Genomic DNA, 20,948 nt, shown 5'->3' with positions numbered 1-20,948 from the left:
CCGGTACAAATATAATTACTGATAGAAAGAAATTCATATTTTCCGACGTGGCATATAATCTTCCACGTAGGATCCAAGCTGGAATAGTCTGTTATGGGCGACGGCGAGGACGGCGGAGAGGGAAGAGATTGGACCAGTTTCCACTTTGGTTTGGTGGGACCACTTAACTATTAGTAGTGGGACCCTCTCCTCGATATTAAGCCGTGGGTCACAGCTAACAGACCCTACTGCGGGGCCCAGAGCATTTTTGTGGGGTTGGGGCCAAACGAGGGGTCCATTGAAAGGTGCGTTGCCTTTTGCCCTTGTCCACTAGTGTCTACTTATAACTGTATAAAATAACCAAAGCACCCCAAGTTAAACACACTTTCTCTCAACTCTTTGTTTTTTTGGGCACTAGAAGTGTGTTTTTCAATCTAGGTAGCTAAAATGACTAAACAGAATGTGGTGGTTTCCGATCCTAATTCCGGTATCAACAACGCCACGTTCACGGCGGCAGCGGTGCAGAAACCGCCACCGGCGCCGGGAAGTTGCATCAACATTTCAAGAAAGACACTTGTTGAAATAAATAGTGGTCCAAGAATCAATTCTTGGGTTGATTCAATGAGAGCTTCATCTCCAACTCATCACAAGTGTACTTCTCTTTCTGAAGACAATACTTCTTGGATGGTGAGTTCAATCTTAACAAACTTACTCTCACCAATAATAAGAGGAAAAAAATAACAAGAAGAAAAGAATAAAAGCTGAAAACTTCCTCATTATTAGCCCTTCTTGCATGGAGCCTGCACGTAATAAGGAAGTAATTAAGACATGTAGTAACTCATAACATTTGTGTGGTTATAAAAGTTTATCGTTTTAAAAAAAGTTTAAAGTTAAATTATTTTTATAGGTAAAAATATGTTATTTCTTAGAACGAACTAATAAGGAAATTGTCACGTAAAATGGAACAAACAGATAATTATTTTTGTTTTTTTTATAGTTACGTAATATAGATGACACCATTTGAGATCAGGAACAAAAAAAGATGAAAAAAATTCTTGTGTTGCTTAATGAAACAGGTGCACCATCCATCAGCACTAGACATGTTTGAGCAGATAATCAGTGCTTCTAAAGGAAAGAAAATGGTGATGTTTTTAGACTATGATGGCACCCTTTCCCCCATTGTTGATGACCCTGATCAAGCTTTCATGTCTGATGCTGTAAGTGTTTTCAACACTTCAAACTCCTTCTTTGAATTACAGTTTATATATATATATATATATATATATATATATATATATATAACTTTATTTTACATCATCAGTGCAGTTTAACGTTTATAGTAGATTATTTATTAAGGGGAGCATTGAAACAACGATAAAGTTGTTTCCGCGTCACCTATAGATCACGGTCACGGATTCGAGCTATGGAAGCAGTCACTAATGTTTGCATTAGGATAAATTGTTTACACTAGACCAAGGCCGGCTCTAACAGTATGGTGGGTAAGGCATGTGCCTTAGGCCCCCAATTTTGAGGGGCCCCATTTTTTTGAAATAATATACTTATATTTTATAGATATTTTAAAAATAATATGTAGTAGTACTTTTGTGTTTTTCATATAAATGGGAAAAAAAACCTTTTTGAGTAAATAAAATAAAAATTTGACATAGATGAATAATTTTCAATTTGAGTTGATTTAATAATTTTATTTTTTACTCCTTCTTTTCTAATGTTTCAATCTTACTCTTCATATTCCAGAACCTACATATCTTCTTCTTTTCTCTTTATTCTTGTTCACCTATAATATTTTTAAGATTCCAATAGTTTTATACTTCTATTACTTTATAAAAAATATAGTATAGTTTTCAAGATTTACACCAAAAATTTTGAAGTAGACAAGAAACAACTAGATATTTTGGACTCAAAATTTTCATTCTTCAAACTTCCTAAATCAGTAATCGGGTAATATCTTTCTAGTATTATTTTTTTTGGTATTTGGTATTTCATTAATTTTAATCCATACATATCATTTAAGTTTTTTAAAAAAATTTAAATACTTAGGTCTCACATTTTAGCCTTAGGCCTCAAATGCCCTGGAGCCGCCCCTGCACTAGACTACTTAGGGTGCGATCCTTTTCAAAATCTTACGTGAAAGCGGGGTGTCTTGTGCACGGGGCTGCTGCCTCTTTTTATATAGTTATTTGTCATAGATTGCTGCACACATTTTGAAAGTCTTCATATATTTTCAAAGTGTTTTTACTATTTATTCCAACGTCGTCAACCCTTTCTTTCTGTGTATCAGATGAGAGGAACAGTGAGAAAGCTTGCTAGATATTTCCCAACTGCTATTGTTAGTGGGAGGTGCAGAGATAAGGTACATCTATTTATTTTTCTGTCTTCTTCTTAAGTCCTTTTAAGTTTGTGTTTTTTCAAGATTTCTTCTTTTTCTGTTTTTTTCTTGTTTTTTTTGTTTTTGAGGTTTATAAACTGATTTTTATTTATTTTATCTTTTTGGGTTTGCATAATTATAGGTATATAGTTTTGTACAATTGGCAGAGTTGTACTATGCTGGAAGCCATGGCATGGATATAGAAGGGCCTTCAAAAGATTCCAAATACAAGAAAGTAAGTGAACTTGAGTTTATATTCTTTTCCTTTTCTCTTTTTGTTAAATCTTAAATGATCTAACTTTTATACAATAAATAAAACTTTATAGTATCAGTGTATTTTAGTGTGTGGTAGCATATTAGTTGTCTTATTTGTTCAGGTTCTTAATCTCACTTATAATAAGCGATTACTCAATAGTATACATTTTTTTTACGCTGTCAGTGCCTATTAAACTCTCGTTAACATTACCATTTCCATTCTTAAAATTCCAGGGAGCTCAAGCTGCTCTTTTCCAACCAGCAAGTGAATTTCTTCCAATGATTGTTGAGGTCATTATCCATCATATTCATAAATAAAGTAGAAAGTAAATTACTGTTGATAAATAAAATAACAATGTTTATTTGATAGTTTACCTGATATGGAAATTATAGGTTTACAAAGAACTGTTGGATAAAACAAATTCTATTAATGGTGTTAGAGTGGAGAATAACAAGTTTTGTGTCTCTGTACATTTCCGCTGTGTTGATGAAAAGGTATGTAAAAGTTCCACATACTTATTCCTCTTTCAATTTTGACAAGATTGAATGCATGCTACTCTTCCATCCCATAAAATAATGTGACATATTTTACCTTTTTGTTTTTTAAAAAGGAATGATAATTTTTTTATTCAGAAGTAATTTACCGGCCTTTAGCTCATTTTATCCTTAATAACATTATTTTTTAACTATAAAAATATTTATAGCATATTTTAGAACACAAATGAAGCCTTAGAGCAAACGGTAGAGTTGTCTTTGTGTGGCCTATGGGTCGTAGGTTCGAGTCGTGGAATCAACTATTTATAGTTACATCAGGATAGACTGTCTACATCACACATGCAGCCCTTTCCTAGAATGTGAGATGTTTCGTGTAACCGGCTACCTCTTTTGTGGATGAAGGAAGTATTATACATTATCCATATACATGACCCATTTGAAAGTAGAAATAAAAGAAGAAAAAGAGAAGCATCTTTTTAAGTTAGACAAAGCATGTGTTAAAAGCACAAATAATGTTAAGGTAATTTATTAAAGACTCCCAACTTTAAAAAAGTTTAAGAAAATATCTGATTTTATATATGTTACAGAAATGGGGTGAACTAGCACAACAAGTAAAGTCAGTGCTAAAAGAATATCCAAAGCTTCGATTAAGCCAAGGGAGAAAAGTATTAGAGATTCGGCCAACTATTAAATGGGACAAAGGAAAAGCTCTTGAATTTTTGCTTGAATCCCTTGGTAAGTATCTATTTTTCGAATAATAACTATTTTTATTTTTTATTATCACCAAAATAAAATATTGAAAAATCAACTATTTAATGCTAATTATTTTGAGAATTATTCTTTCTTCAACAGGTTACGCTAATTGTACTGATGTCTTTCCTGTATATATTGGAGATGATCGAACTGATGAAGATGCTTTCAAGGTTTCCTATGTTCTCCTTCCTTATTTTTTTTTAATTTATAAAAATACAGTGTATTTTAACTTATTTTAGATGGTTATCTACCTTATTTTCTAGGTTATGATACTACTTTTTTGAATTATTACTTGCAAATCGTCCTTTAAGTGACTTGATAGCGTAAAAATTACTCCCTTTGTTTCACTTTATGTGGTAAAGTTTGGATTAACACGAAACTTATGAAAGAAAGAAATACTATTAAAACTTGTGGTCTAAAACAAGTCATAGATATTTGTGTGGCTATAATCATTTTATTAAGGGTAAAATGAGAAGTTTATAGTTAAAATATTTTCAAAGTTAGAAAGTTGTCGCATAAGGTGGAACAAAAAGAGTATTTTATACTGTCATATGTAAAAATTAAATACTGTTTTTATTACTAATTATATGATTATCTGTTGTGATAGGTATTAAGAGAAAGAGGGCAAGGTTTTGGCATTCTTGTCTCCAAAACTCCAAAAGATACATATGCATCGTATTCTTTACTAGAACCATCCGAGGTCAGAATCTTATAATATTAAGCTCTCATTTGACCATAAAATTGTATTTTCTTGCGAATAAAAAACGTGTTAGATCAGACATGTTTTGTTATTTTCTCACTTATTTCCATTTGTTGTGTTTATATTGTAGAAATTCAGTGACTTTTTTGTTAAAATTGCTTTGGCAGGTTATGATTTTTCTACGACGGTTAGTAGAGTGGAAAAGGTTGTCTTTAAGGAGACAGTCTAAGATTCAAAAGCAACTTGAGGAGATAAAAGCATCTCTAAAGAACTGAGAATTGTCGAATTAGTAGTACACATAATATGCCTTTTTTGTTTTGTTTATAAATAACTAAAAAGGTTAGAAGAAGAAAAATAGATGGGATAGAAAAGAGGTGCGTCTTTTCTCATTAGCTTTAAGGCCTCGTACATCTTTAATTTGTAACTAGCTTTTGTATCTTGGCTAAATGCATATAATGGAAATCCGCCATAATTGTTTGCTTCATATTATGGTTCTGGCTTATCTTGACAAAAGGCATTATTCGAGTTGACTTTTTGAATTGCATTTGTCTTATCGGACAGCAAAATTTTAACTTTTTTTTGGGTAATTGATAGAAACTTGTTATTGTCTAAGAGGACGATCAACATATTTGAACTTTTTTCATATGGGTAGAACTTATACGCACTGAAAATTTAGAAAAAGAAATATTAATGGTATCAAGTTAACTTGTTAATTATTACTTCCAAATTAAAAAAGGGCTCGTTGGCAAAAAATTTGGAGTGTGGCCTGTAGAGCACATGTAATTAAGGCACAACCGAGTTACTCATGCAGTGGATCTCTTTTTATCTATAAGTATGAAATGATATCCCAACTTAACTCGAGATCAAAACTCCTTACAACTCGCATCAATAGTGGCCCCTCTTGGATGCTTGGGATCTCACCAAGATATGTGAAGGTTGTTTAAGGCCGGCCGGTCAAAGAGAATCAACTAACTTAGTTCTAATTTGAGTAGGTTCATAATAGGGAATACCCTAACCCTCACTAGAACACGCGATAAATACAAATATTAACTTTTATAGAGTGACAATACATAACTAAAATATTTTATTATTCCAAATTTCCAATGAATTAAGCAGAAGATTAGGCTAACCATTGGCCTTGGGTATCAAGATCAGAAGAATCTCCTTGTTTTAGCTCTTCTATACCAATGGTTTTATTAGCTATTAACTTTTAGTCAGTCCTCATTGTTGCCTCATCTGTTGCATACTGCAGATCTGCAACCATCCTTTTCTTCTAAAAGAAACAAACTTTCTAATGTAACTTTGGAAACCCTTTTTCTACTTGGTAAAAGCTAAAGCAAAGTAAAAGACTTATTGACAATATGACACTAGCTTGCACAATATGAACATCAACTATCTTTATATAAGATTCCCCAAGTGTGGAAATTAAGTGTAACCATGATCTATTTTTTTTAATATAAATTTTCCCAGTATATTCTGGGGGTGTTGTATTAATCAAAACAGAGTTTCATTATCACAACACAAGGGTAGAGCGTACCCTTCAAAAGATGAGGCATAGGCGATTATAACTAGTTCACCCGCCTCCTAATACAAAAGAGCCTAGCTAACAAAAAAATTGGCCTTATCATATTTGTTCATGATGTTTGGAATCTGGTTTTTATCCAGGTGAAAGGGGCCCTTAGCTTCCTTGGGCAGTTGATGGTTAGAATAGACGAAAGCAGCCTTTTGAGATTTTGCTGCCATTTTTGCTAAGCAATCTGCAAGTTGGTTAGCCTCCTTGTAACAGTGCGTAATCTGGATTTTTGAGATGTTTAGGATTTATCATATCATGTCTGTGATCTGACTAAGCCTGTAGTTAGTTGTATTCTCGTGACGAAGGATATCTACAATATAAAGAGAGTCCAACTCTAGAGTGACTATTGTGAAGCCATTTTGCACACACCAATTGATACCAGTCCATGCTGCATATGCTTCAGCAAGGTTGTGATTTTCGCAACTGTAGGGTAGTGAGAAAGCCATGATGCTGTCTCCATTCTCATCTCTAAGAGCTCCTCCTAGCCCTGCCTTTCCTTCAACTTTGAGATAGCTTCCATCAGTGTTAATCTTGACATTGTCCATGTCTGGTTTAATCCAATGAACCACAATGCATTTGTGAACAGGTTGTAATCTTATCAATATGTCACAGAAGCTAAACCAAGGCATTCTGAGATTTCATTTAGGACATGCCTTGTTGATTGTTGCTTCACACTCCAAGAGATTTGATGGTTCAATCTATACATGTTGAACTTTTTTTGATCTTCATACCTTGATAAGTATGGATTTTGACCACTTATTAGCATCTTTTTGCTTTTGTTTTAAGTCCGAAAGTATTGACTTATGTTCCCAAAGCAAATAAAGTGTAAAAATTACAGGAATATTGGAAGTTTGGGCTCCCATGATGAAATCTGACTCAAAAAGGAGTGTTCCTACTCACAAGGCAAGAAGGGGCACAGAACATAAGATGTGCAGTTCGCAGAGGTATTTCTGCGGCCGCAGAAGAAAGTGTGGACCACAGAATTCTCTTTGTGGCCGCAAAACAAGTGAAGAAGCCCGACAGAGTTTTAGTTGATGTGCGGCCGTAGAACAAGGTCTGCACTCATAAAGGATTCAAAGTTCAAAGAGTGTGCAAATGACCAAGACTTGAAGCCTTGCCTGAAGTGCGGACCGCACAAGAATTATGCGGCCGCAAAAGATACATTGCAGTCGCAGACCAAGTTGTGCGGCTGCAGAATCCAAGTCCTTGCAAGCTGAAGCAATCTGCGGATCGCACATGGAATTGTGCGGCCGCAAAACCTTCCGAGGGGCATTTTCGTCAGCGAATTTTGGGTCACTATAAATAGACAAGAATCACATGTTTAGGTCAAGTTTCGAAGTTTGAGCTGCTATAGCCGTTGTATTTTGCTGTTTTAGGAAGTTTGTGACTATTTTGGGATTTAAACATCATATTTTATCATTTTAATCTTAGATTATGAGTTTAATTAGTATTTCTTCTTTGTTTTCTTCATTTTTCACTATGAGTAGCTAGACTCTTACTAGGGTTGTGACCCAACCCTAGTGTGTAAACTTTATGGGTATTTAATTTAATGCCTGTTTATGATTGGGTGTTGATTATTTAGCCTTGTTTATGCTTTAATTTTAGAATTAATGGTTGCAAACATTGATTTATGCCTATTTGACTTGGTTCTTACTTGAGAAAGAGGTACCTAGTCTAGGAAAACTTGGCTAACAAGAAATTGAGATAATTAAGAGTTTAATTAGCCTAATTAAAGGGTTTGAACTAGATATAGTGAGAACCCAACTTAAACTCATATCAACTATTTAGCTTGACACCCATTTGGGCTTGAGAAAGCCAAATTGGGCAAAATCACTCTATGACCAATAGGTATTGAGTGGATAACTTAGAGTTGAGAGCAATAATACACCCGATCAATAAAATAATATTAACGTATTTAACCCATTAGGCAAACACCTAGGTTAAGGTCACATCCCTAGGTTTTTTAACTATTTGAAAAAAATAACAAAAACAATCATTCGCTTTCTAGTTTCTTCTCTTTAGCTTATAATTGTTAGAGTTAAAATTAGAATTATAAATCAAAACCCTGTGTTTGGAAGTGCAATCTAGTTGTTCCTTTTTCTTTCGTCAAGTGTATCCCCCCAACACCCATATTAAACTCCCTGTGAAAATCGACCCCGACTTTTGTTGGGTACTATTCTTCCAACGACCGTTTTCACTCATTATTGAGTGCGAATTGGACATGGATTAATTTTTGGCACTGTTGCTGGGGAGATAAAATGGTATGAGATATGTAACTATCCGTGTTACTAACTTATGTGAGAAATTTTAGGTACAACCATGGCGAATAATGATCTTGAAAATTTGCCTTTGGGGGAATTGGATGCCGAGGAAGAATAAGTAGAGGAGGTACCTCTTGAGCCTCAAGCCAACCGGAGAGGCCGAGTTCCTCATGACAATGTGCCCGTTCCACCCCCACCTCCACACCACATATTTCCCAAATGAAGGTTACTCTAGTGCAATAGTCTCTCCCCGTATTAGGGCGGGCAACTTCCGAATCACCAATGTGATGCTCACTTTTCTTGAGCAACGGGGTTTCTTCACCGGTTCTCCAACTCAAACTGCTTATAAGCATTTGAAGGGCTTTGTAGATACATGTTGGGGGAGCAAGCAAACTAATGTTTCCGAGGATGCATTAAGGTTAAGGATTTTTCCCTTCTATCTACGGGGGAAAGCTTTAGATTGGTTGGAACGATTGTCGAACCATTCAATTCACACTTCGGATGAGTTGACGGAAAGGTTTATTGCTAAGTTTTTCTCTCCCGGGCACATCGCTACACTTCGAGATGAGAACTTGGCATTCAAGCAAGAGCCGAATGAACCACTACATGAAATATGGGAGCGCTATATAAAAATAATTAAGGAATGTCCCAACAACGATATGACGGAAAACGTGATTAAACAAACCTTCTATCGAGGGATTAACACAACCAACCAATGTGTAGTGAATCAACTAGCCGGTGGGAACTTTATGACTATGCCTTATGCGGAGGCGTGTGAAATATTGTATGAGATGGCGGAAATGTAGTCGGCTTGGCAATCTCGGGCCAATATTCCACAAGGTGATCAGAATATGATCCACCTTCATAAAGAATTGCAATACCATGGGCAAGCCATTGTCAAACTGACCACTACCATGACTCAACTAGCTAAGTCCCAACTAAATCAAGTGCAAGCTCCTAAGCAAGTCAATGCTATGGAGAGAGTGAATATGATGGTGAACAAGAGGAGGACCAAGGGTCCATAAGTGCAAACTCGAGTGGAGAACTAGGTGCAATGGTGGTGGTTTTGAGCAAGATGATTCCTATAATGAACAAGAAGAGGAAGTGCAATATAAGAATAATTTTCAAGGTAAAAGAAATAACTTCCAAGGCCCAAACCATCAACAATGGTGACAACAGAACAATCATGTCAATTGGAATTCTAACAATCAAAGAAATTGGCATAACAACAACAATCAAGAAAATTGGATTGAAAACAACCAAGGAAATTGGGGAGGCAACAATCAAGGTAGATGGAGTAACAATCAAGGCAATGGGGGTCGGGTTTTCAAAGGCCCCCGATATACCAACAACCGAGAAACCCACATCCTTATCCTTCCCATAGTTCAAGTTCTTCAAACAATGAGATGAGATGTATTGAAAGTATGTTCAAGGAAATGATGGAAAAGAATGCCGATTTGGATGCCCAACTTTCCTCACACAACACATCAATCTGCAACTTAGAAATTCAAATAGGGCAAATCTCTCAAGCTCTAAATTCTCGTCCTAAGGGGGCACTACCAAGTGACACAGTGGTAAATCCAAAGGGCGGTAACAATACGAGGCATGCCATGGCGGTTATCACAAGAAGTAGAAGATGAGGTAATGCACCCACCTCAAGTTGAAGGCGACTTGTTGATGATGATCAAGTGATGCAAGAAGAAGAGATACCAAACAATGTTATTCAACCCAATGAGGAAGTTTGGATTGATATTGATGAGAGTGTGGTAGAGACTCAAGAGGAGGTGAACCCGTCTAGGGAATATATTATTGACATACCGGAGCCGGTAGTGCAAAATACTAAGGCACCATTGCCTAAGACTCCACCTCCATACCCTCAAAGACTTGCCAAGAATAATGGTGAGAATCAATTCAAGAAGTTCATTCAAATGATAAAGAGTCTTTCAATCAATGTGCCATTGGTCGAAACTTTGGAACAAATGCCCGGTTATACGAAGTTTATGAAGGATCTTATAAAAAAGAAATGGTCAATGAATTCTGAGACCATCAAAGTCACTCATCAAGTGAGTGCAATTGTGCATTCAATGGCTCCTAAGTTGGAGGATCCCGGTGCTTTCACGATTCCTTTTACAATTGGAAGTGCCGAGTTTGCTAAAGCTCTTTGTGATCTTGGGAAAAGTATAAATTTGATGCCCTATTTGGTTTTCAATACTTTGGGAATTGGAAAACCAAGACCTACCTCTTTGAGATTGCAAATGGCCGATCGTACCATGAAAAGGCCATTGGGTGTGATTAAAGATGTTTTGGTTCGTGTTGATAAATTCATTCTTCCGGAGGATTTTATCATTATAAATTGTGAAGTTGATTATGAAGTGCCAATTATTCTTGGGAGACCTTTCCTTGCTACGGTTAAGGCTCTTTGTGATGTTGAAGCCGGAGAACTCACTTTCTAGGTTAGTGATGAAAAGGTGATATTCCATGTGTGTAAGTCCATGCGGCAACCAAATAGCAATAAGGTGTGTTCTTTTGTGGACTTAGTGACCTATGTCATTGTTGATGATACAAGAGCTACAATCAATGTTGGTGATATGTTGGAGGTCGTCTTGCTCAACTTTGATGATGACGAGATGGATGGCTTCATGGAATGTGTGAACTCTTTGCAAGGAATGGGGTTGTACAGCTATGCACCCCGGAAATTGTCCTTGGATCTTAAAAATAGGACAAATCCTCCTATCTTGGAGTTGAAGCCATTGCCTTCAAATCTTCGGTAAGAATTTCTTGGCTCTTGTTCAACTTTACTGGTTATTCTTTCCTCTTGTTTGACTAACGTGCATCTAGATTCCACATTGGCGGTGCTACAAAAGAGGAATAAGGCTATTGGATGAACCTTGGCGGATATTCAGGGTATAAGCTTTGCCTTTTTCATACATAAAATCAAGTTGGAGGATGGCACAAAACCATCTATTAAATATCAAAGGAGACTCAAAGAGGCTATGCAAGAAGTTGTCAAGAAAGAGATTATCAAGTGGTTGGATGCTGGGGTTGTCTACCCCATTTCCGATAGTTCATGGACTTCTCCAGTTCAATGTATCCCAAAGAAGGGGGCATGACGGTGGTCACCAATGACAAGAAAGAGTTGATTCCTACAAGAACGGTGGTCGATTGAAGGGTGTGTATAGACTATCACAATATCAATAAAATCACAAGGAATGATCACTTTCTACTTCCATTCTTAGATCAAATGCTCGATAGATTGACCGGCCGTGCTTTCTATTGCTTTCTTGATGGGTACTCGGGCTACAACCAAATTCTAATTGCTCCGGAAGATCAAGAGAAAACAATATTTACATGTCCCTAAGGTACATTTTCTTTCATACGGATGCCATTTGGTTTGTGCAATGCACCGGCAATTTTTCCAAGGTGTATGATGGCTATTTTCACGGACATGGTGGAGGACTACCTTGAAGTTTTCATGTATGACTTCTCGGTGATTGGAAATTCTTTTGATGATTGTCTTGCAAACTTGGACAAAGTGTTAGCTAGATATGAAGCAACCAATTTGGTGCTCAATTGACAGAAATGCCATTTCATGGTCGAGAAAGGTATTGTCCTTGGCCATAAAATCTCAAGGAATGGAATTGAAGTTGACAAGGCAAATATTGAGGTGATTTCTAAGCTTCCACCCCCAACTTCAGTGAAGGGTGTGCGGAGTTTCTTAGGCCATGCGAGTTTTTACCTGCACTTTATCAAAGATTTCTCTAAGGTGGTGAACCCGTTGTGCAAGCTTCTTGAGAAGGATGCCAAGTTTAATTTCAATGATGATTGCATGAGAGTTTTTGAATTGTTGAAGCTTAAGTTCACAACTACTCCCATCATCACCGCTCCAAATTGGAGTGTGCCTTTTGAACTCATGTGTGATGCAAGTGACGTAGCGGTTGGGGCTGTTTTTGGGGTAACGTATCAACAAGATTTTTCATCCGGTCTACTATGCTAGCAAGACCATGAATAGTTCCCAAGTCAACTATACCATCACATAGAAAGAGCTCCTTACTATTGTATTTGCAATTGAGAAGTTTCGCTCGTACTTGATGGGTGCAAAAGTTATTGTCCACACGGATCATGCGGCGCTTCATTATCGTATGAGCAAAAGAACTCCAAAGCTCGGTTGATGAGATAGGTACTCTTATTACAAGAATTTGATATTGACATCCAAGATAGGAAACTTAGTGAAAACCAAGTAGCAGACCATTTATCTTGTTTGGAGGAGGAGGGGAGGCCACATGATGGCCTTGAAATCAATGACTCTTTCCCCAATGAGAAACTTTTGGCAATTTCAATGAAAGAAGTGCCATGGTTCGCAGACTTAGAACATTTTCTTGTGTGTGGAATCATTCCGGATGAGTTCTCTTCAAGCCAAAGGAAGAATCTAAAAAGGGATTGTCAAGATTATTATTGGAATAAACCATACCTTTTCCGGATTTGTACGGATGGGGTGATTAAGAGGTGTGTACCGAAAGAAAAGTAAGGTGATATTCTTGGGGCTTGTCATTCTTCGCCATATGGTGGTTATCATGGTGGAGCAAGAACGCCGGCCAAAGTGCTTAGTTATGGTTTCTATTGGCCTACTCTTTACAAAGATACTAGTGAGTTAGTGAAAATATGTGATGAATGTCAACGGGCCGGTGAAATCTCAAAGAAAAATGAAATGCCTCTTACAACCATTTTGGAGATTGATATTTTCGATATGTGGGGCATTGATTTCATGGGCCCTTTTGTGAATTCTTGTGGAAACACCTACATCTTGGTCGCAGTGGATTATGTGTCCAAATGTGGAGGACGTTGCTTTACCCAACAATGAGGCGAGAAGCATAGTGGCTTTCCTGAAGAAGAATATTTTCATAAGGTTTGGTACTCCACGTGCAATTATAAGCGATGGGGGGTCACATTTTTGTAACAAGGATTTGACACTTTACTTAGCAAGTATGATGTTACTCACAAAGTCACAACTCCCTTTCCCCCACAAGCTAGTGGGCAAGTGAAAGTCTCCAACCGGGAGATAAAGAGTATCTTGTCTAAAATGATGAATGATAATCAGACGGATTGGTCCAAGAAGCTTGATGATACATTATGTGCTTATCGGACGGCTTACAAAACACCTATTGGAATGTCACCATATCGGTTGGTGTTCAGAAAAGCTTGTCATCTTCCGGTGGAACTAGAGCACAAGGAAATGCAGGCTCTAAAGAAGTTGAATCTTGATTGGGATATAGCCGCTAACTTAAGGATTGCACATTTGAATGAATTGGATGAGTTCTGGTACCATGCTTATGCGGGTTAGTCCTTGTACAAACAACAACAACAACAACAACCCAGTATAATCTCACTAGTGGGGTCTGGGGAGGGTAGTGTGTACGCAGACCTTACCCCTACCATGAGGTATAGAGGCTATTTCCAATAGACCATCGGCATCCTTCCCTTCAAGAACTCCCCACCTTGATCTTGGGGTGACTCGAACTCACAACCTCTTGGTTGGAAGTGGAGGTTGCTTACCATCAGAGCAACCCCTCTTGTCAAATAAAAGATGAAATATCTTCATGACAAATACATTTGGAACAAAGAGTTCAAGGTGGGCGATCTTGTATTGTTCTTTAACTCAAGATTAGACTTGAAGACCAAAAACAATGAAGTATTCTGAGGCAATGGTCACCTGGTGAAGCATTATTTGGGAAAGGTTGGAGATAGCCACGTGGTAGCGGTCATTCATTTCACTTAAGGGTATTTTGTGTCGTGTCGCGGTGTTAAATCAAGCGATTCTTGGGAGGCAACCCATGTTCTTTTTCTTTTTCTTTTGTAGTTAGATTTTATTTGTGTTCTAACTTGATTTGAAGTTTGCTACAGGGATGAGTGTGACTTACAAGAACAGTGGACAAAAATATGGCTAAGTGCTCAAAATTGTGTAGACCGCACATTTCTATGTGCCATAGCAGAAGAGCATTGCGGCTGCACATTTCTCTTGTGGACCGCACATTGGAAATGTCAAAAATACCAACTCTTTAAGGTTTGAGTTTGTCGGTGCGGAGGTCGATTTGCGACCGCACAGAAAATCTGCGGCCTTACCTGAAAATGTGCATACCGCACATTGAAATTCTGAAAATGTCCACCCAGGTAAAAGAGTGTGGACCGCACTCGCCTATTTTCCCTTCTCAAAATAGTTTGTATAAATAGAACAATAGGTCTCATTGAACACTTTTCCCTCTCTGAACAAAACACTAATGCTCTATTGGATTTTGTTGGAGATTTTCAACTCATTGCACTCACTTTATCTGCTATGCTTCAATTTCATGTTAAATTTTTTGTGTTAGTTTAATTTTTAGATTTTTAGTTCTTTTTTAGGCCATATGTTATTAGAGTTCAATTATGTGTCCATGTGGGGTAAATCTGAACTGGGTAAACTTGATACATGCTCTAATGGGGTTGGGTTAGTGTAATTTTATATTTTTACCATGTTGCCATGCCTATTTGTGCAAGAAATTGAAAAACCTAAGTAGACAAAATAGTCTGCTTGTAAATTTTTGAAATCTGATGTCGTACTTGAATATGTGCAGTCCACAGATTTTGAAATTGGGCAACGCAGTGAAGAAGGAATCTGCGACCGCAAAGTAAAATATGTGGTCCGCAGATTTCCCTATGCGGCCGCAGTTAGGTCATTTCTCTGTCATCAGAAACTCACTATTTTCAAGAGTTTAAAGTGCAGTCGCAAGTGAAAATGTGCGGACCGCACTTCTATTCTGCGGCCGCACACCAGATAGTTCGGGACCGCATCACCCCATTGTGTCCAATTGTTTCTCACATACCTACATGAGTCCTGAATGTGTTGACCAATGAATTGCAACTAACAATCTTTTCTGCTTTGATACAGACAATGGTTCGATCAAGAGGCCGCAGTGACACTTCAAAGAGAAGAGGTGAATTTTCTCGGGGTCGAGGTAGAGGTACCTTGACCCTTGGCCAGCCTAAGATAATCAGGAAGAAAACCACAGCCGGCAGAGGGAGAGGTACAGACCTCTCCGAATCTAGCTCCTATGCCCCATCTAGGGAGGTGTCAAAAGGCAACTCATCCTCTGTTCAGGAGGGGCAGACGGCTAGACAGTCAAGTCTACAAGGGAGATACCAGCTCAGGGATGAGCCTTCTTCATCTCACAGCACATACGAGGGGTCGGAGAGAGCTAGTCAGGCTTCTGAGCCATCAGCTACACCAGTCCTAGAGGCACAACCTATACATGAGATCCCCGATGATGGTAGAGTGGGAGATGGTATTGCTACAGGTCTAGAGAGATCAAAAAAGAAGAAGGTCTAGGAGGATCAATTTGTCAGCTTGTATTCTTTCACTAGCTTTCGTATGTGGTAGCCAGTGAGGTCGTTGACTCTTGAGCAACAGTTCTTATTGAAGGATTTGGAAACATACAACCCGGTAATCTTGAGGCAATTCAGAGCACGAAAGGGTTGGATGTGGTTCACCGAGAGAGTGGAGGATTCCAAAGAATACCTCTTCCGGGAGTTCTATGCCAATGTTGCTCATATAAAGAAAGGGACGAAGGTGATCAAAGTGCGCAACCTCAAGGTGAGGTTTGATCAGCATACTTGGGCTTCGAGGATGTTAGCCAAAGGAGTATCTGGAGAAGTGCGCAATGAAGGAAGAAGTACGAACTTGGCTGGCTGAGATCTTAGCATCACCAGGGCTACCACCACTATGGATTACCATTGGGGTTCCCATTCAGCGGAGCACTTTGAGTTTTGAGGCAAAGGGGTGGTAGACCTTTGATTGTAGGAGATTGGATCCATGCCAGAACAAGACTCACCTTCCTATTCCTCGGGAAGTTCTTGTGGCTTCTATCATGGTCGGGTACCCAATCAATATGGGTGTTGTGATATCGGCCAATATTTCAGTAATTGCACGGCAGGATAGCTCGGCCTACCCTTATCCCAATACTATCACAGAGTACCTCATTGATGCAAAGGTAGAGCCGAGAGATTTTGACACCAATGTGAAGCTGAAGAATCTATTTGACCGGTATTCACTGATGGATGCGAGCAACCCAAAGAAGAAAGTACAGCCTTCTACCACCACAGGTCAGTCTGATGAGCCAACAGTGGTAGCTTCTGAGACCATTGATCTTCCATCCACCTCTGCTGAGCCTTGTACCTGTGTCGCTTCTATGACTCCGCCATCATCCTCAACTCCTACCACAACCTCTAGAGCAGCTCTGAAGCCAGTGCCCATGCCCACAGTTCCATTATCTGCTCTACGAGTCTCCCAGACATTGGCGAGTCTCAATAACTGGATGCAAACAACTACTTCTAAGTTGTCTGACTTGTCTAGTACTGTTGCAGTGCAGTCCACTTCTCAGGCACCACAGGCTCCTTCTGACATTGATGAGATACTGAAGAAGATTCTAGAGAATCAGAAGACGATCATGGACATCTTGGTACAATACGAGTCTGTTATTGAGGAGCTAGGAAAGGAAGTGAAGAAGAGGATGAAGTCCCATGCAAGTAAGAAATCAATGGACAAGCTCCAAAAGGAGGTGATTAGACTTGCCGCAGATGGAGACCTGCCTTTTGATATGCTGCTTGACCCGCACCAGTCCGTCCCAGATCCTTCAGAACCATCTGCATCGGTAGCACCAGCTGGCCAATCTGACGAGCCAGACCTTGTTGCCAACACTGCTGAGGCAGTGCGTGCGATGTTCGATAACCCAGCCACACCTAGATTTGATGATGATGAGATTCAGTTGGCTGACCCTGAGAGAGATGATATTGTTGGGGACACGAAAATGTCCAAGAATCCTTAGGGGATTTTCTTTACCCTCTCTTCTTTTACTCTTATTTTGCTAAGCATTGGGGACAATGCTTAACTTTTATTCGGAGAGGGGTGGAGTTTATTTGATATATTGGTACACTTTGGATATATTTTGTCTGTAATAATTTGATGATACTCTTTATTTTCTTATGTATAATTATCTATCTTTAGTAGTTATTGCTCATTAGTGTCTTTAGCTTCTTTATATTTTTCCATATTAGTTCTTGTTTTGTTAATTAGCTTCTTTTAAGCCTTTGGTTTTCTTAACGCCACGCTTCTTTCCGAAGGTAGTTTGTGTGTGAACCGGGTGACTCATCCCAACGATGGATGACGTGACAATCTTCTTAAGGGAATGAGTCTATTTTTGTATTTAGGTAATAATAGTAGCAGTAGTAATGAATAAAAAGACCTAATCAAGTCATTCTCAAAGAGTTAATCATGCTTCATTTGGTACCAACACACTTAACTACGTGCTTATTATTAGAGATAAGGTTTTTGAAATAAATAACTCTAGTTAGTGACTTTGTGACTCTTGAGTTGACTTTAGTGATCATCGAGTGGTTTATTGGACCATGTGATCTTTAAACTTGAATGTGGTCATTGTGGGCTCTCGACTCTATACTCTTTTACAATCTAGTTGCGTGAGGGGTGAGATGAATTGTTGCTAGTCCAAGTATCCGTGTGAATGGTCTAGAACTTACCCCGAATGTGTTTCAAGGCAAAATCCTAAGTTTTGCTTGATTTGAGAAGAGATTGTAGGCTTTCCTTGGCCCATTTGAGCTTTCTATTGCCAACCAATGTCGTTATCCCAAGTCAACCCCCTTTTAGCCTCTGGCCTTTCTCATTTGATAACCATGTTATAAGCCTTTACCCGTTTTGTTGTGACCCTCTCTTGGCACCCCGATTTTCCTTAACACTCTAGTAAAATAAGTGGCTTAACGCATAAGTTTGGGGGATATATGAGGAATTTGAAAAAGGTATCAAGGCACAAAAAGAGAAAAGAAATTATCTTTATGAAAAGAGAAGGCAAGAAAAGAAAAGAACAAAAGGAAAAATTCAAAAAACAAAGAGAATAAGTGGAAGGGTTGATGGATTAAAAAAGAGGTAATGATCCCTAAAATGAGCATTGAAAAAGGGAGAAAAAGAATGAAATGAACAAGAAAGAGTGATGTCAAGTTTCTCTAACCCTCAATGAAAAGAAAATGCCTCTAAGAATTGGAAATTGTGAGCCGAAAAATGAAAATGTGGAGTGCTTAAGGAAATGTGTAACCACTTACCCATATGGTATCCTAGCCTAATCTAAAAGCCTTCATTATAACTCAAAAGAAGTCCTACTTGATTTCAAACTGAGTGAACTTACATTAGTGGTGATCTACATGAGGGGCAAGCCTATGGTACTTGAAGTTGTACTTGTGATATTCTTTTATGAGAGAAGAGTGAACCTTTCATGAATCTTAAGATTGGGTGCTAACTGGTGCTAACTTTTTAAGTGAGCCTGGCAAATGGAAGGTAGAAGAGTAAGAGTTTGAAGTCCACTATGACCTACATGATAGAACAAGAGTCCTTGATGAGTAAAGTCAATTCTTGAAGCTCAAATGTCACATTAGAATTATATGTGCATGAATATATGACTTGTCGCCTTGTTGATAATGCATGAGTAGTGTGGGTAATTGTTGGTCCCAACTAATGTATGTATGGCTCACCATTGACTCGCTGAAATGACCTTAAACAATGAGGAGGTGGGAACTAATTTATTTGCTCTAGGACAAGCAAAGACTTAAGTTTGCGGGAGTTGATAAGTGTGGATTTTGACCACTTATTAGCATATTTTTGCTTCTATTTTCATCCGAAAGTATTGACTTATGTTCCCAAAACTAATGAAAGTGTGTAAATTGCAGGAATGTTGGAAATTTGGGCTCCCATGATGAAATCTGACTCAAAAAAGGAGTGTTCAGACTCACAAGGCAAGAAGGGTCGCATAACATAAGATGTGCGGTCCGCAGAGGTATTTCTGCGGCCATAAAAGAAAGTGCGGATCGCAGAATTCCATCTGCGGCCACCGAACAAGTGAAGAAGCCCGGCAGAGTTTTAGCTGATGTGCGGCCGCAGAACAAGGTCTGCACTGATAAAGGATTCAAAGTTCAGAGAGTGTGCAAATGATCAAGACTTGAAGCCTTGCCTGAAGTGCGGACCGCACAAGAATTACGCGGCCGCAGAAGATGCATTGCAGCCGCAGACAAAATTGTGCGGCTGCAGAATCCAAGTCCTTGCAAGTTGAAGCAATCTATGGACCGCACATGGGATTATACGGCCGCAGAACCTCACGATGGGCATTTTCGTCAGCGAATTTTGGGTCACTATAAATAGACGAGAATCACATTTTTAGGTCAAGTTTCGAAGTTTGAGCTGATGTAGCTGTTGTATTTTGTTATTTTAGGAAGTTTGTGACTAATTTGGGATTTAAACATCATATTTTATCATTTTAATCTTAGATTATGTGTTTAATTAGTATTTCTTCTTTGTTTTCTTTATTTTTCACTATGAGTAGCTAGACTCTTACTAGGGTTGTAACCCAACCCTAGTGTGTAAACCTTATGGGTATTTAATTTAATGCTTGTTTATGATTGGGTGTTAATTATTTAGCCTTGTTTATGCTTTAATTTTAGAATTGATGGTTGCAAACATTGATTCATGCCTATTTGACTTGGTTCTTACTTGAGAAAGAGGTACCTAGTCTAGGAAAACTTGGCTAACAAGAAATTGGGCTAATTAAGAGTTTAATTAGTCTAACTAAAGGGTTTGAACTAGAGATAGTGAGAACCCAACTTAAACTCATATCAACTATTTAGCTTGATACCCATTTGGGCTTGAGTGGGTAACTTAGAGTTGAGAGCTATAATACACCCCGATCAATAAAATAATATTAATGTATTTAACCCATTAGGTGAACACCCAGGTTAAGGTAACATCTCTAGGCTTTTGATCAATACAACTTTGCCACCATGAGATAAAAACTTATCCTGCCAGTCATTGAGCCTTTTAACAATTTTGGTAAGCATATTGTCAAAATATTCTATCTTTTTCCTCCCCACGTAAAGAGGGGACCCTAGATAGGTAAGAGAAAAAATTTTATCCATAAAACTAGAGCGATTTCTAATCATGTTGATTCTGATAGCAACAATGTTAGGGGCAGTTAAGAAAAAACTTTTGTCTCTATTTACTAGTAGACCAAAACTCCTCTCATATTGAGAGATTGATTTCACGATTAGCTTAATAGAGGTAGAATTATCACTACAAAAAATAACTATATCATCAGCATAGGCTAAATGTTTAATCTTTAGGATATTAGCAGGCATGGAGAAGGGGGTGTAATTAGGATACATATACAAAGAATTAAGAGATCTAAACAAGACCTCAGCAACTATTATGAATAAAGAATGAGATAGGGAATCCCCTTATTTGAGGCCTTGAGAAGATGAAAAGAAACCATGTTTAGTACCCTTAAAAATGATAGAGTACCATATATTAGAGATAAGATTGTGAATCATATAAATCCATATATCAGAGAAACCAAACTTCCTTAAAAAAGCATACACTACTAAAAACGGGGGAAAACATACTATCAAAACCGACCATATTGGTCGGTAATTGGCAAAAATTGACTGAAAATTGACCGATTCATGGCG

The 20,948-nt window shown here is 38.1% G+C and overlaps 2 protein-coding genes across 3 annotated transcripts; one reads left to right on the top strand and one right to left on the bottom strand.

Moving 5' to 3' along the window:
- Nucleotides 1-373: 373 nt before the first annotated feature.
- On the top strand, nucleotides 374-5,052 carry LOC104106669 (probable trehalose-phosphate phosphatase J). 2 transcript variants are annotated; one of them, XM_009615265.4, is made up of 10 exons: nucleotides 374-666; nucleotides 1,056-1,196; nucleotides 2,279-2,350; nucleotides 2,508-2,600; nucleotides 2,855-2,911; nucleotides 3,014-3,115; nucleotides 3,703-3,850; nucleotides 3,968-4,038; nucleotides 4,476-4,568; nucleotides 4,736-5,052. In XM_009615265.4, the coding sequence occupies exons 1-10, from the start codon at nucleotides 427-429 to the stop codon at nucleotides 4,841-4,843; spliced, it is 1,125 nt and encodes a 374-aa protein (XP_009613560.1). In that variant the 5' UTR covers nucleotides 374-426; the 3' UTR covers nucleotides 4,844-5,052. The 2 variants fall into 2 exon arrangements, with proteins under 2 accessions (XP_009613560.1, XP_070058112.1); XM_070202011.1 differs by lacking the exon at nucleotides 1,056-1,196.
- Nucleotides 5,053-6,389: 1,337 nt separating this feature from the next.
- Nucleotides 6,390-6,770, bottom strand: LOC138891952 (uncharacterized). Its single transcript, XM_070175642.1, has one exon. It carries the CDS (start codon nucleotides 6,768-6,770, stop codon nucleotides 6,390-6,392), a length of 381 nt encoding a protein of 126 aa, XP_070031743.1.
- Between the last annotated feature and the right edge of the window lie 14,178 nt (nucleotides 6,771-20,948).

The sequence above is a fragment of the Nicotiana tomentosiformis genome, chromosome 5, assembly GCF_000390325.3.
Source record: "Nicotiana tomentosiformis chromosome 5, ASM39032v3, whole genome shotgun sequence".
NCBI lineage: Eukaryota > Viridiplantae > Streptophyta > Magnoliopsida > Solanales > Solanaceae > Nicotiana > Nicotiana tomentosiformis.
This window is presented reverse-complemented; position numbering and strand designations above follow the sequence as displayed.

What these genes read in the sequence shown, in the direction of transcription:
- LOC104106669 (XM_009615265.4), top strand. Translation starts at nt 427, where the DNA reads ATGACTAAACAGAATGTGGTGGTTTCCGATCCTAATTCCGGTATCAAC. An exon ending in AAGATTCCAAATACAAGAAA is followed by an intron (nt 2,601 to 2,854) that starts GTAAGTGAACTT and finishes TTAAAATTCCAG; the next exon opens with GGAGCTCAAGCTGCTCTTTT. An exon ending in ATTTTTGCTTGAATCCCTTG is followed by an intron (nt 3,851 to 3,967) that starts GTAAGTATCTAT and finishes TTTCTTCAACAG; the next exon opens with GTTACGCTAATTGTACTGAT.
- LOC138891952 (XM_070175642.1), bottom strand. Translation starts at nt 6,770, where the DNA reads ATGCCTTGGTTTAGCTTCTGTGACATATTGATAAGATTACAACCTGTT.